Source organism: Panicum virgatum, chromosome 6N (assembly GCF_016808335.1).
Source record: "Panicum virgatum strain AP13 chromosome 6N, P.virgatum_v5, whole genome shotgun sequence".
Lineage (NCBI taxonomy): Eukaryota > Viridiplantae > Streptophyta > Magnoliopsida > Poales > Poaceae > Panicum > Panicum virgatum.
The window spans coordinates 51,165,141-51,178,554 of NC_053150.1; the positions used below are offsets into that span (position 1 = coordinate 51,165,141).

General features: G+C 47.7%; 3 protein-coding genes across 6 annotated transcripts; all 3 read right to left on the reverse strand.

Annotated features, from left to right (window-relative positions):
• Positions 1 to 62: 62 nt before the first annotated feature.
• Positions 63 to 2,808, reverse strand: LOC120678706. Of its 3 annotated transcripts, XM_039960011.1 has the most exons (6): positions 2,494 to 2,803; positions 2,183 to 2,381; positions 1,569 to 1,768; positions 1,346 to 1,421; positions 1,135 to 1,258; positions 63 to 1,015 (listed from the first exon to the last, which is right to left on the reverse strand). In XM_039960011.1, the coding sequence occupies exons 3-6, from the start codon at positions 1,750 to 1,752 to the stop codon at positions 377 to 379; spliced, it is 1,023 nt and encodes a 340-aa protein (XP_039815945.1). In that variant the 5' UTR covers positions 1,753 to 1,768; positions 2,183 to 2,381; positions 2,494 to 2,803; the 3' UTR covers positions 63 to 376. The 3 variants fall into 3 exon arrangements, with proteins under 3 accessions (XP_039815945.1, XP_039815944.1, XP_039815946.1); XM_039960010.1 differs by having other exon boundaries at positions 1,346 to 1,768; positions 2,494 to 2,808; XM_039960012.1 differs by lacking the exons at positions 2,183 to 2,381; positions 2,494 to 2,803 and having other exon boundaries at positions 1,135 to 1,268; positions 1,346 to 1,714.
• A 2,495-nt stretch (positions 2,809 to 5,303) lies between these two features.
• LOC120678850 (putative disease resistance RPP13-like protein 1) lies at positions 5,304 to 8,375 on the reverse strand. The gene is made up of 5 exons (XM_039960256.1): positions 8,158 to 8,375; positions 7,426 to 7,800; positions 6,216 to 7,281; positions 5,713 to 6,048; positions 5,304 to 5,622 (listed from the first exon to the last, which is right to left on the reverse strand). Exons 1-3 carry the CDS (start codon positions 8,316 to 8,318, stop codon positions 6,228 to 6,230), a joined length of 1,590 nt encoding a protein of 529 aa, XP_039816190.1. The 5' UTR covers positions 8,319 to 8,375; the 3' UTR covers positions 5,304 to 5,622; positions 5,713 to 6,048; positions 6,216 to 6,227.
• A 49-nt stretch (positions 8,376 to 8,424) lies between these two features.
• LOC120678849 (putative disease resistance protein RGA4) lies at positions 8,425 to 13,142 on the reverse strand. Of its 2 annotated transcripts, XM_039960254.1 has the most exons (3): positions 12,947 to 13,142; positions 8,965 to 12,499; positions 8,425 to 8,851 (listed from the first exon to the last, which is right to left on the reverse strand). In XM_039960254.1, the coding sequence occupies exon 2, from the start codon at positions 12,438 to 12,440 to the stop codon at positions 8,970 to 8,972; it is 3,471 nt and encodes a 1,156-aa protein (XP_039816188.1). In that variant the 5' UTR covers positions 12,441 to 12,499; positions 12,947 to 13,142; the 3' UTR covers positions 8,425 to 8,851; positions 8,965 to 8,969. The 2 variants fall into 2 exon arrangements, with proteins under 2 accessions (XP_039816188.1, XP_039816189.1); XM_039960255.1 differs by lacking the exon at positions 12,947 to 13,142 and having other exon boundaries at positions 8,965 to 12,926.
• Between the last annotated feature and the right edge of the window lie 272 nt (positions 13,143 to 13,414).

The window sequence follows — 13,414 nt, forward strand, 5'->3', positions numbered from 1 at the left end:
TTCCGCATTGTTTGCCAGTATCAAGCAGCTTTTGGCAAGATATAGCCTATGACAAGGATGCGTATAAATCGTGCATAAAACTGCAGCAACAACTGAAGGATTTGGCACAGTTTGGAAAAGCCGCTTTTCTAATTTGTTTTTGCAAAGTTTGGCACTTTTCGCGTGTTCGGCTGGTGCACTTCTGGCTGGTTGTGGCTGGATCTGGTGCAGCCAGAACCAGCCGCCCAGCCGCTGCTTCCAGGCCCAAGCAGCAGAGAGCAGCCGCCTGCCGCCCAGCCGAACACCGCCTTTTGGCAATACAAGGGCACCATATAAATTTTAGATTCCAGAAAATGGCAGTAGAACTATATGCTCCTCAGTTGCCTAGCTTCCAAGCTCATATCCATGCCCTCCCATTTGCTCTTCCTGTACCCCTCACCAGTGCCACCCTCTCTGAACGGGCACTATCGCCGGAAGCGGGCTCACCGCCGCTCCCAGTCACACTCTTCCCTCTTGGAGGCAGCTCATCCCGCCTGTCATGTAACTGCAGCTCCGTCATGCCCCTTATTCCCCTTACTGGTGCAGGTGGACGTGACGGCCCCCTCACCTTGCCATTTTCCTTTTTGACATCTACACCGGACCCAGGATCTTTGCTCCGAGCATTCTTCGTTGATGGAGTATGGCGCCAGAATATTGACCTGGTTGTTGTGATCAGATTCTTCGGTGTCTTGAAGGGGATTTCTTGGTCTGTCACTCCCTTGACCATGCTTGTGCTGCTGGTTTGGGTTGCGTAGAACGTCTCCGAGTGTTTCTTCGGCGTGCCACCTATTCGAGTACCTGGAATAGCTGCATCAGTGGCCTTCTGATGCCCATTCACTGGAACCTTGTGGCTTGATCTTTGGTCTTCAGTGTAAGGTTGCTTCTTCTCTTTGGAGATGGCTGGAGAGGTTTTGATGAATGTTTTTCTTGACGAAGTGTTAGATGTAGATGTTGCTGGCCGTGTCGATGTTTTGGTTGCCTCTGGCTTGGCTAAGAGCTATCACAGATAAAAAGATCAAGAGAAAGATATTCAGCAGGTTTCTATTGAGAATATTCTAACAATCTTTGGGAAAGGAGTAGTAATTAGATGTCTAGGAGTATTAGCATAAAGTGTACCCTTGAAGCTGACGGTTTAACTTGACGAGGAGGGATTGGCAGCTCCCTTTGGAACACCATTTGGGAGGACTTGGCTTCTATCTCAAGGGAAGGAAACAGTGGTGCAGCTGGAGGTGTCATTAACCTGAAATGAACTGTTCTTAAAGAAAAAAAATTCCATCCTATGCAAGAATATGTTTGAGGGTATAGATCGAGTTTAATCCTATCCTACCAGTCATAGTCATGCTTCTCGTCCACTGGTATGAGGAAGTCTCTCTTTCCTGGGGTAACTTTGCGAGCATGATCACCTAGAACATAGGCATAGAAACACCGAGCGAGTAGATCCACTTTTGAGGAAACAGTTGCGCAAGATTTGCAATGATAATGGATGTGTTCATGAAAATTCCTGATAGAATGCCCAGTAAAAAGGATTGCCACAGCCAAAAATAGCTCACCTTGAATAGCTTCAAACTCGACTGAGTACATTGGTTCCAAGAGGTTCACATCCCTATCCTTCTCGCGCTTGTACAGCTCCTTGAAGAAAACGATGCTTTCATCTTTGTCTTTTTGAACCGCAGAAGGCACAGAAGGAACCTTAGCCTTGCCAATTCCTGCAATTCTTCTCATGCGTTCCATCATCAAGAAATGAACGCACCTTTGCAACAAAAAATGAGATGATCAGAGGTTTGGAGACTGTGACAAAGGTTACATAAATACTACTCAAAAGATTCCAAATTTGCCGGCAATTCCAAGGCTTGCTGGGAATTAACTGCAGATAGGTACAGAAATATATTTGATTATTGCTGAACACGGATGATTCAATGCAACCAAATGGAAAATTATTGACTGATTCAATGGTTTAATAAGCATAGTGTTTCTTTCTCCTTGTCCTCTAGTGGCACAATGCCTTCTCTTTTTGTCTCTCATGTTTGTCATTCTAGAGTTCTATGTCCCTGTCTAGGTCTTTTTCTTTTTCCTAATATGCGCCTTTTTAAAAGCACAATATAAACATTTTGATACAATTAGGAGTTAATAGATACATATAGAAACTTGTGGATATAAATCTTACTCGCAATGCAGCCTCTTCAGAAGGGAGAATCTCTTTGCAAACTGTATGGTGGATCATTCTTCTGTCACATTCTATTAGATACAGAGATTTGAAGACAAACTTCCAATAGCCCTCTTGTGATCTCTGTTCCCAAGAGTCATATTATCATAACCTTCCAAAGGGACCCTGTGGTATGCTCCAGAATTCAGTTCCAGGGCATCTGGTCCAAACAGGAATTCGTTGTAAGAGCATCTCCAACCGGACTTAGAAAATAAAGCCCCTATATTCGATTTTAGGAGTCGGCCTGCAAAAAATGAAGGCCCAGAATAAACCTCAACTCCAACCGGGTATGCAAACGAGGCCCCCTTCCTACTCCGCCCCGCCCCCCTTCCGCTCCCTCTCCCCTTCCTGCTCCAGCGGCCTTCGCCCTCCTCCTTCATCCCTGCTCGCCGCCGCTGCTCGCCGCCTCAAGCTCCCCGGCCGGCGCGCTCGCCGTGGGGCCACGCCGCCTCTGCCCTGCTCCCTCCGCCACGCGCGAGGCGGATGCGGCGCGGACACCATGGCCGTAGATCCGCGCCGGACGCGGACCCCAAGCGGCGATGGCGGGCCTCCACGAGCTCCGCCGTGCCGGGAGAGGGCGAGGCCCGCCTGCTCGAGCTCCGACGCGACCGGATCTGGCGTCCCCTCCTCTCTCCTCCTCCTTGGCCGGCGGCCATGGCGGGTCCGGCACGCCCCTCGGAGCTCCCTCCTCCCTCGCCGGTGCCGCTCATCCCTTCCCTCCGCCTCGGCGAGCGGGCGGCGGGCGGCGTGGCGGCCATGGCGCGCGCCTCGGCGTCGCGCGCGGCGGCGGTGGCGCCCAGGTGGTGCGCGTAGAGCGCGTGCACGGTGGCGAGGCGGCGGAGCTAGCGCCAGAGTGGGCCGTAGTTGCACATGCCGATGGCGGGGCAGTCCTCGGTGAGCAGTCGCCGCGAGTCGAGCCCCGGGCGGCCTGCCAGCGCGACGTCGTGGGCGGTGAAGCACTCGTTGGCGATGGCCGGGGAGGTGACGAGGACGACCGGCTTGGCGCCGAACCGGAGGTGGAGGAGGCCGGCGCCGGCGCCGTAGCGGGCGGCCAGCGCGGCGAGGCAGCGGTGCAGCGGCGGCTTGAGGAGGTGGAGGTGGCCCAAGACGGGGAGCGCCGGCGGGCTAGGGATGCGCCGGCCATGGCCACTACTACTGCTCTCGCGAGGTGAAGCCGAGAGCAGGAATGGAGGGATGGGAGTGTGGATAGGACCCTCCTATTCCTAGGGACTTTGGGTGGTAATTTGAGAGCTCATGTAAAATAGGAGTTCATTTAGGAGGTGTGCTGGAGTTCATTTTCTCTCAAAACTCCTAAAATTTAGAGTAGGGACCTGAATAAGGGCTTGGGCTGGAGTTGCTCTAAGAGAGCCTAATTCTTCATAAGATACGCACACTAATTCTTCATCAGATACGCACACAACTGAAATAGACATGGTTTATTGTTTCTAAAAAAAGGGGAAATAGACGGGAAATAGACATGCATGGTTTGAGTACATCACAGAGTTGAGGCACCATACAGTCCGGCCGGGCCCACCACGACAGATACATATATTGGCGAACGAGTTTACACATCACCGACCTCTCATTCGCTTATTGATAGCTTATTATTTCTAGTAGTACATACACAAATTAAATTAAAGGACGGACGGACGGACGAAGCACCACACAAATATACAAGCCTATACATGTCTAATAACCGTCCACAGTCGAAGCGTCAGGAGAGCGAAGGCAAAGATTGGATCTGAAATCCTGAAGCGTCAGGAGAGCGAACGCAAAGACTGGATCTGAAATCCTGAACCGTCAGGAGAGCGACGCATGCTTGCATATTAGTATATTTGTATATACTAGCAAATATACTAGTCTAATACCCGCCCGTAAATATACAAGCCTAGTACATTAGTACAATGCAAGATAACAACTACGAGTAGCTTGCCCTAATAACATGAATAAGTGCTCTGGCCCGGCTAGCCTGTTTCAAATTAATAGGATGTTATCACACTCACACCATCTTTTCGCGACCGTGCCTAAGCACATATTTCATTAGAAGGAGGAAAAAAGAATACAGCAGGTTCAAAGGAACTCGCGATGGCGAGCTCCTTTAACCAAGTCATGGTCCAAGAATTAAGCTATTACATGCAACAAATTTTGCGACCTTAAGCTAAGAGCATCCGGGGAAAACTTCTGAAGATGCATAAAACCTGCGTAAGCCCAAGGCTTGCCTTCCTCAATTATCCTCAGTACCAAATCAGAAGCTAGCATGTTAGAATTTTGGAAGATGCGATTGTTCCTTTCTTCCCAAAGTATCCAGACAACTAACACGAGCAGAGTGTCGAAAGCTTTTATGTTGTCTCCATGCACTTGCTTCCTTGACCACGACCACCAATCAGTAAACTCCAAAGTGAGTTGACAACCCAGCGGCCAACCTAAGCCAGTTCCATGATCCATCTGCGAAGTAAATTGGACCAAACCTCCCGGGCATAAACGTAGCCAACAAGAATGTGCGAGATAGTTTCAGAGAGCTGGAAACATGCACCGCAAGAGTCATCGTCCTGCAAGTTATGACGCTTCCACCTTGCAGCTGTCCAACAACGATCATGTAGCACAAGCCAAACAAAAAACTTGCAACGACCAGGCGCTTTTGTTTTCCTGAGCAGCTTGGCTCCAGGTATTGGATGCTGACCAATGAAGAAAGCTCTATAAGCTGAGGCTGTGGTGAAACAATGATCAGCAGTCCACTTCCAAATGAACCTATCCTTGGCAAGATCGTTGATCGCTTGGTTCTCGACTAGGTTCCAGATTGCAAGTACTCGACGATCACCTGGGCAGTGAGAGCGCCAGTGATGTCCCTGACCCAAGCTCTGTTCGACAAGCCTTCAGCCACAGTTCGCTGTCGTTGGGCTCTTGGGCGGACTGCAGCTAGCAAAGCGGGTGCAAGGTCTTTGATGCTGCGACCTTGGATCCAACGGTCTGTCCAGAAGTAGGAACGCTGACCATTGCCAATTTGTACTAAGATGGAAGCATTGAACATGTCCAGGACTACACTCACACCATCTTTCTCAATTAGTCTTGCTGAAGAGCAGCATGAATATAACCACGTGCATCATTCATATGAAGAACAATACAATTATGTACAAAGTAGCCATGCAGATGTTGCGGACACAGTTAGAGACTGAATGACAAAAAAAAAACATGAGTTATGTCTCCTCTTCAAGATATCTACAGGCATGCCATCGTCGCCATTCACAAGTGCATTTCCTACTTCCTAGTTTTGGAACATGGAGCCATCACAATGTTATGTGTTTCTCTAGATCAATCATCTAGTTCTCCGAGTTAACACCTTCTTTCATTCTTTGCTGCTGCTTAATTCTAGCGCTCATCAAATGCGCAGTCATCCTACACCGCTGCACAAGAACAAATTTGATAGTTAGAACCATCACGCAGCTGTAATGGCAACGATGATGGAAACTGGGGAATGAAGAAGCAAAAGTAACCTTGTTTTATCACAACAGCAATCCAAAAGGAACAAGTGCTCCAAGATGAATGTTTTGCTTGTCGAGGAGGGGTTGGTGCATTCTCAATGGAAGGAAGCAGAGGCACATGTAGCTGGACGCGTCTTCGCCTGAAATGAAGTGTTCATCTAAGAACCAATTCTAGTCATCCCTTGGGAAAGGTTTACTCTTACCGATCATGCTGCTAATAAAAGGTACAGGTTTGCCATCCAAAAACAGAGCAGAATATATGCAGCAAGATCAACATGGAGTAATGGAGTGGCGTATGTGTGGAGCACTACTTCCAATAAAATCCAAGTTATATCTCAGTCTGGCATACTGCAAAATGAAATAGAAGGGAAACAGTATTCATTCAGATTGGCGCACATTGAGTTCTACCGTGTATACTTGAAATGTAAAAACGAATAAATAAAACAACGCTGAAGTCTGCTAAATTGGCAATAGAACAATATAATGGGAGAGAGGCAATGCAGGAGTATACGCACCTCAGTTGAGACTCAGCAGAAGGGGATTACAAACTTTCTTTTTGTGGGCTCTGTTGCTGGAATGAATTTATCTGGAACAGAGGAGACCAATTCAAAATACTCCCCACCATTTCTACAACATCTTTGAAGGTCAGGGCAGCCATCTATGTACAGGTATTTGAGGGCTGAGAGATGTTGAAGTAGGCCCTGTGGAAATTTGTCTATGCCTAGACACTCACTAATCGATAATCGCTCAAGAGAAGTGAGACCATCCATCCCGTCAGGTAGCTTTCTCAGCCCATTGCAGCCCCACATCCCAAGCTTCCTCAGCTTGGGCAGGTTTCCTAGGTTTGAAGGAAGCGCCACCAAACTTATTGCATAGGAAATCTTCATTTCCTCAAGTGATGCAGGCAACTTTGGAATCTCCAGCAACCTGCCACAAGATGCTATCCATAACCTTTCCAGCTGGGGCAGTGGAAGGATTTCCTTAGACGATGAGCCCTTCCCCTCTAGGTTAGTACAATGCCAAATACGCAGAGATCGGATGCGAGGCATACATCGTAATTCCTCCACAGGCCAGTGGACAATATTATAGCATGATGAAATAACCAATTCTTCCACAAAGGCAAAGCAGTCACATGGCGCAAGATGCAATTTGGATAAAATGAATATTGATACAAAGCCATTGTCACCTTTTATCTCCAAGCTTTGTAGGGTGTCCAAAGATCTTCGGCCTTGGCTCTGCTGGTCATCCAGGGGTATCACTATGTTTGCCAGTAACCCAACATTTAGGCTGACGAGCCACGAGTGTAAAGGCATGCTCATGGAAACAAAAGCTTTTAAAGAGTAACTGATACACGTTAGATTTGTAAGAACTGGGCTCTGTGGGAGACTTGCAAGTTTAAAGCAATCATAGATTCTAAGCTCTTCGAGCTGGGGAAACATCAAGAAGCTATTAGTCTCTCCTGCACTATCTTCAGTCCATTTCTCCAAGTTTGGCAAATTATCCAAGGTCATCTTCTTTAACCTTGGGAAAATTTGAGTGCTACTTTGTCCTGCAGCTTCATCATCAATGCTCTTACATAATCACTCCGTTCGCTGGGCTGGAGCTGGAGCTGGTGACTGGAGTGGTGTGAGAGAAAAATACTGTTGGCTGGCTGGAGCTGGTGGCTAGAGTGGTGTGAGAGGAAAATACTGTTGGGCTGGAGCTGAAGCTGGCTGCCGAGTGAATGTGGTCAGGCTGACCATACAGGATAAAGACAAATGCTCAAGAGAGGATGACAACCATACTACTGGTAGATCCGTACACCTTGGGCAGTTGGAAATCCGGAGCTCTCTTAGGCATTGGAACATATGAGGGTCTCGCATCCATTGTGAAATTGCAAGACCAACATACCCGTGTACCTCCAAAATATTGAGTTCACTGTGAGGTACAAGAGATTCCAGCACTTCTTCCTCATTGCCAACCTGACCATTTCTAGGAATGACACTTTCTTTATGGTTCCAATATAACAAGAGTTCCCTTAGGTTCTGTTTTCCATGGATATTGGCCTTTGACCCAGTCTTTACTTTTTCCAAATTGTATTCCAACCTTTGGCCAAGATGTCTTAGGTTCTGTTTAATTCCCACCCCATAAACCCTATAAATGCAAAAAAGCCATCACATCGAATATTTCGACACATGCATGGAGTACTAAATGAAGTCTATTTATAAATTTTTTTTGCATAGATGGGCTGTAAATCGCGAGACGAATCTAATGAGCCTACTTAATTCATGTTTTGCAACAGTGGTGATACAGTAACCATCCGTTAATTATTGATTAATCATAGATTAATTAGTATCATTAGATTCGTCTCGCAATTTACAACCTATCTGTGCAAAAAATTTTGTAAATAGACTTCATTTAGTACTTCAAATTAACAAGATTCCAACGCAAAGTTTTTGCGTTTCATCTCAACAGACCCTTAGTTCTTTGAGCTCCTCGATTCCGAAGCCATCTTCTGTGTCCACGACAAATGTTGTAAATGTCCGTAGGTTGTGCAGCTGGCTAAGATTTGGAGGTATCCGTTCCAAATTATGACATCCTAAAAGATATATATGGCTGAGCTTCCTCATAGTTGCCATACCTTCTGGTAAATACCGTAGCCCATAGCAGTTATTAAGCCTGAGCGACTGTAAGTTGTATATGCAAGGGAGAATAATTGATGTATTTATTCAAACCCTAAAAGGATGGGTATATATAGTCCTATACATGAGACTTTATATATGGGCTCAATATACACCAACACTCCCCCGCAGTTTGAACTACCGGCGCAGCGGTGTTTAAGATTGGACAACAAAAAAACCAACACAACACCCCTGCAATCTAAACTACCGTCACAGCAGTGTTCAAAACTGGACAGGAAGCAAATACAAAGGACAAATACCCCCGCAGAGAAGAGGCCGAAGAGGGTAGTGACTTGGTGAAATGTTCACCTCCCCATTCCGATCGGCGTCGCAGGCTCCGGGCAGAGCAGTCGTGGGTGGTCGGCATCGGCGCGCGGCCGGTTGGAGGCGCTCGCGTCGCGAGAGTATGCAGATGCAGGCGCGGCCAAGCTGCCGTGCGCACGAGAGGAGACGTGCCCGCGCGGCGCGGACCGACGGCAGCGGCGGACATACTGACACAAAATTCATGCGAGCAGTCAAAAAAGAAAATCAGATGCTGGAACAATGATGCGAGCTGGATTAATACAATAAATACATGGGGGAGGTGAAGCGGGAGCGTACGCACCTTAGTTAATTGCCTTGATTAGAACCACCGGCGCACGGGGGAAGGAACCACTTCACTGGCTTCTTCATTTCAGGTGCGGGTTCTGGAATGCGTTTTTCGGGGATGGGAGCGACCAAGTTAAAGTACTCCCCACCTTCTCTGCAACGCCTCTGAAGGTCAGGGCAGTACCATATGCATAGGGATTTGAGGGCTGGGAGACGCTGGAGGAGACCATGTGGAAACTTCTCTATCCCTGGACAACAATTAATGTCCAACTGCTCAAGAGAAGTGAGGCCATCCATCCCCTCAGGCAGCGCTTTCAGCGCACCGCATCTCTGCACAAAGAGTCTCTTCAGCTTGGATAAACCTCCGAGGTTTGAAGGCAGCGCCTCCAAACTTCCGTTGAACAAAATCTCGATTCCCTCGAGGGATGCGGGCAACTTGGGGATCTGGAGCAAGCTGTCACAACAGGATATTTGCAACGTTTCCAGCTGGGGCAGCGGAAGGATGTCCTCTTCTTCAAGTGATGAGCCCTTGCCCTCCAGTCTGGAGCATCGCCAAACATACAGATGTCGAAGGCGAGGCAAACATCGGAGCTCCTCCACTGGCCAACGGACAATATTGAAGCATGAGTCGATATACAATTGTTCCACGGATACCATGCAGTCCAGAAATCCAAGTTGCAATTTGGATTTGTTAAATACTGATGCGAAGCTGTCGTCACCTTTAAGATGCAAAGATCGCAGGGTGTCCAGAGGTCTTTGACTCCGGATTGGCTGGCCGTCTGGAGTACGACAACATAGATTTAGGTCTCTTAGAACTGGCATCTCTGGAAGACTTGCAAGTTTATCACAATTTGAAATTTTTAGCTCTTCAAGCTGGGGAAACATCACTGAGTTATTAATCTCTCCCGCACTGTTTTCTACCCATCTCTTCAACTCTGGCAAATACATTAACTCCATCCTCTTTAGCATTGGGAGAATTTGCAGAGGGGTATTGTGTCCTACAGTTTCCACATCAAAGTTCCTACACAGTGTGGTCAGGTTGTCCATTTTGGATAAAGATAAACGCACAAGACATGGAAATGACCACACTATTGGGATATCGACGCATCTTGGGCAGCAGGAAATAATGAGTTCTCTCAAGGCTAGGAATATCCGAGGGTCTTTCATCCATTGTGGAATTGCCACGCCACCATACCCATGTACCTCCAAATGTTTGAGCTCACCTTGTGGATGTGGTGCAAGAGATTGCAGCACTTGTTCCTCATTGCTAGCATCAATATTTGTGGGTGTCTCACATTCATGGCGGCCCCAACACAGCAACAGTTCACTTAAATTCTGCTTCTCATGGAGATTGGCCTTTGACCCACTCTTTACATTCCTCAAGTTGTATAGCTCCAACCTATTGCCAAGATGTCGCAGGTCTTTGAGTTCCTCGATTCCGAAGCCATCACCAATGCCCACAATAAATTTCGTCAGTGTATGAAGATTGTGTAGTAAGCCAATTTTTGGAGGCATGCATTCCAGCTTATGACATCCAAAAAGACAAATATGAATGAGCTTCCTCAAACTAGCTGCCATACTTTCAGGTAAATACTGTAGTTCGTGGCAATTATCGAGCCTCAGCGATAGCAAGTTAAACAATAAACATATTGAGTCTGGCAATCTAATAATGTTGGAGTAGGAAATATCAAGATAACGTAAATGTATTGTATTTATCAGCTTGTTATGGATGACAGAAGGGCATCCAACTTGCAATTGCAAAGCTCTTAATGACATCGATTTCATTTTCATAAGATCCTTGCCCTCTGAGTGAGTGAGTAAAGTGCTTGAGTGAGTGAGTAAAGTGCGGACAGATGATATGGGTTTCAATGATCCATTGATTTCTTTCAATAAATTTCTTGATACCAGCATGTGGCGTACTTCTTTCATGAAGATTTTTTTATCAACAAAGTCTGCCGCAAATGCACATTCATCTATGACATCTTTTGCTAGGTCATGCATTAAATCATGCATTTTACATATTGCTCTATAGTATCCACCGATAAAAAACCATTCCACATCTTGAAGAAAGGACCTCTGAACCAACACGTTGAAAACAAGTTCACCTTTCTTTGACAAATCCATATTTCCCTCTTCATGAATATAACCGTTTGCCATCCATAGTTGGATCAACATGTCCTTCTCCATCTCATAGTCCTTGGGGAAAACTGCACAGAAGGCAAAGCACTGCTTCATTTCAGATGACAAGTGCTTGTAGCTCAGTTTGAGTATGGGCAATACTTCATCTTTGCCTCTAGTGGTATCACTAATATTGCTATCTGCAATGTCCTCCCATTCCTGGACTTGTTTCTTCGAACTCATCAAGCCACCCATTGTCTTCAGTGCAAGAGGCAGTCCCTTGCACTTGTTAACGATTCGTCTGCCAATCGTGACTAACTCTGCCTGTTCTTGAACTCCATTACTAAATGCTTTTTTTGAGAACAGTTTCCATGAATCATGTTCACACAAGCACACTAACTCATGAGGTGGTAGGGTTCCCATTATCGATGCAACTTGTCTGCTTCGACTTGTAACAACTATCATGCTTCCTGATCCACCAATGGAAGAACAGAGTAGTGGCTTCAGGTCATCCTCCCACTTGTGTTGGTCTTCGTTCCACACATCATCGAGAATGAGTAGGAACCTTTTACGTCCAATAGCTTCCTGCAGTCTCAATTGCAGCAGCTCAATGGTGTCAGGCAGATCACATCTGCTATTTGTAGCTAACTCAATTATAGATCTCACAAGAGGAATATCTTCAAAATTTTCCGACACACAGTGCCACATCTTCAGCTCGAAATGCTTCTGAATTCTGTGGTTGTTGTACACCATCTTGGCTAGCGTGGTCTTGCCCGCACCCCCCATTCCAATGACGGGCAACACTTGCACATCCTGCTGATCTTGTTGGTCCAGCAACAGATTCACCACAACCTCCTTGTCGTCATCTCTGCCAAATATATCCTTGGATTCTTGCAGCACTGAGTGTGTCTGCCGATAAAGAGTTTGCGTTGGCACCTTCTTGAGCACCACCAGCCCAAACGTGTTCATCTCCACCACCAGCTTGCTGATCTTGTCAAGCACCTTTTTGAGGTCCCTGCTCGCCTTATAACGAAACACAAGCTGGTTCTTTGAGATGAAGTTGCTCAGTACCTTGCTTGCCATGGACCGGCCACTCTCGGCCTCGCGACGCAGCGCCTCGTATTGGAAGTCATCGAGGACGTCGTCGGCCTGGTAGGCGGCAGCCTTGAGCTCCTTCATCCACGTCCAGACAGCGTGGTTGGTCTCGCTCTTCGCCTCGGCGTCTACCAGCATGGACTGCACGTACTCCAGGTGGCGCTCCAGCCTGTGGCGGTCCTCGTCGACGCCCCACATGCGGGTGACGCTCTGCACGAGCGTGTCAGTCGCCTTGCCGACCACACCACGCACCATGGGGAGAAGCAGCGACTCAGCCATGTTTCCTTGCTCGCAGGCCTTCCTTACACTTCCTCAGCTACAGGGAGAAGAAGCAACAGCTGATGGAAACAAAGAAAGAAGAAACTTATCACTAGGAGCGAAAAACACACACTGATATTTCTGGTCATCAGCCTCAACCATCAAATCAAGATGGACTGAGGCAAGTGGGTAACAGTGACGGGGAAGATATTTCAGCAGGATGCATGTGCACGTTGACTGACTTGTATCATTGCGTGGCAATAGTGCTTGATTGATTACATCGGTGCACACAGCTCAATCAATCAGTCGGTTTTCTAAATTTCTATGATCTAACGATCAGAAAAACGGTGTCCATGTCACACGAATAAGATGTGGAACAATGCAGACCAAAACAAACCACAGGCACTTAGAAAGGCAAGCTCGCTATCTCGATGAAAAAGCAACCCGTCCAGTCAGGCTTTTCCACAAGCACCCCGAGCGCATGGCTGGAGGGGAGGTAAACAGAGGTAAAAGAGAGAGAATGGGACCTGGTGGGAAGGAAGCACAAGCAGGTGCTGCCGGCTACGACGCCGCATCGCATCGCAAGACAGGCCAACGGAGGCGCGTAGCGCGCGGCCTTGGCGTCGCCGCGCCTGCCAGTCGGGGCTCTAGCTGGCGGGTGGCGGCGCCTCCTCTTCATGGCAGAAGGTGGCACTCAGCTAATGCCAGCACACACTGCCACCGATGACCGCTTCACCGTTGTTTACCTGTCACAACTAGGGTTAACCGAACCGACCGGTCCGGTCAAACCGCCGCCCTCCGGTAGCGGTTTACCGGACCGGTTTGATCGGTGGAAACCGGTTGAATTCAAATCCAAATCCAAATAAATTCAAAAAATCCCGTGCAACCGGTTCCGACCGGTTTACCGGCCGGTTTGACCGGTTTACCGGCCGGTTTGACCGGTTTGAATTCAAAAGCTCCCGTGCAACCGGTTTACCGGCCGGTTTTACCGGTTT

Excerpts from the sequence above, each read along its gene's own strand:
- LOC120678706 (XM_039960010.1), bottom strand. The coding sequence starts at position 1,752 with ATGATGGAACGCATGAGAAGAATTGCAGGAATTGGCAAGGCTAAGGTT. Across the intron at positions 1,259-1,345 it reads GAGAAGCATGACTATGACTG|GTTAATGACACCTCCAGCTG; the intron begins GTAGGATAGGAT and ends AGTTCATTTCAG. Across the intron at positions 1,016-1,134 it reads TTAAACCGTCAGCTTCAAGG|CTCTTAGCCAAGCCAGAGGC; the intron begins GTACACTTTATG and ends TATCTGTGATAG.
- LOC120678850 (XM_039960256.1), bottom strand. The coding sequence starts at position 8,318 with ATGGCAACTATGAGGAAGCTCAGCCATATATATCTTTTAGGATGTCAT. Across the intron at positions 7,801-8,157 it reads GAGGAGCTCAAAGAACTAAG|ACATCTTGGCCAAAGGTTGG; the intron begins GGTCTGTTGAGA and ends ACAGAACCTAAG. Across the intron at positions 7,282-7,425 it reads TGTATGGTCAGCCTGACCAC|ATTATGTAAGAGCATTGATG; the intron begins ATTCACTCGGCA and ends GCGAACGGAGTG.
- LOC120678849 (XM_039960254.1), bottom strand. The coding sequence starts at position 12,440 with ATGGCTGAGTCGCTGCTTCTCCCCATGGTGCGTGGTGTGGTCGGCAAG.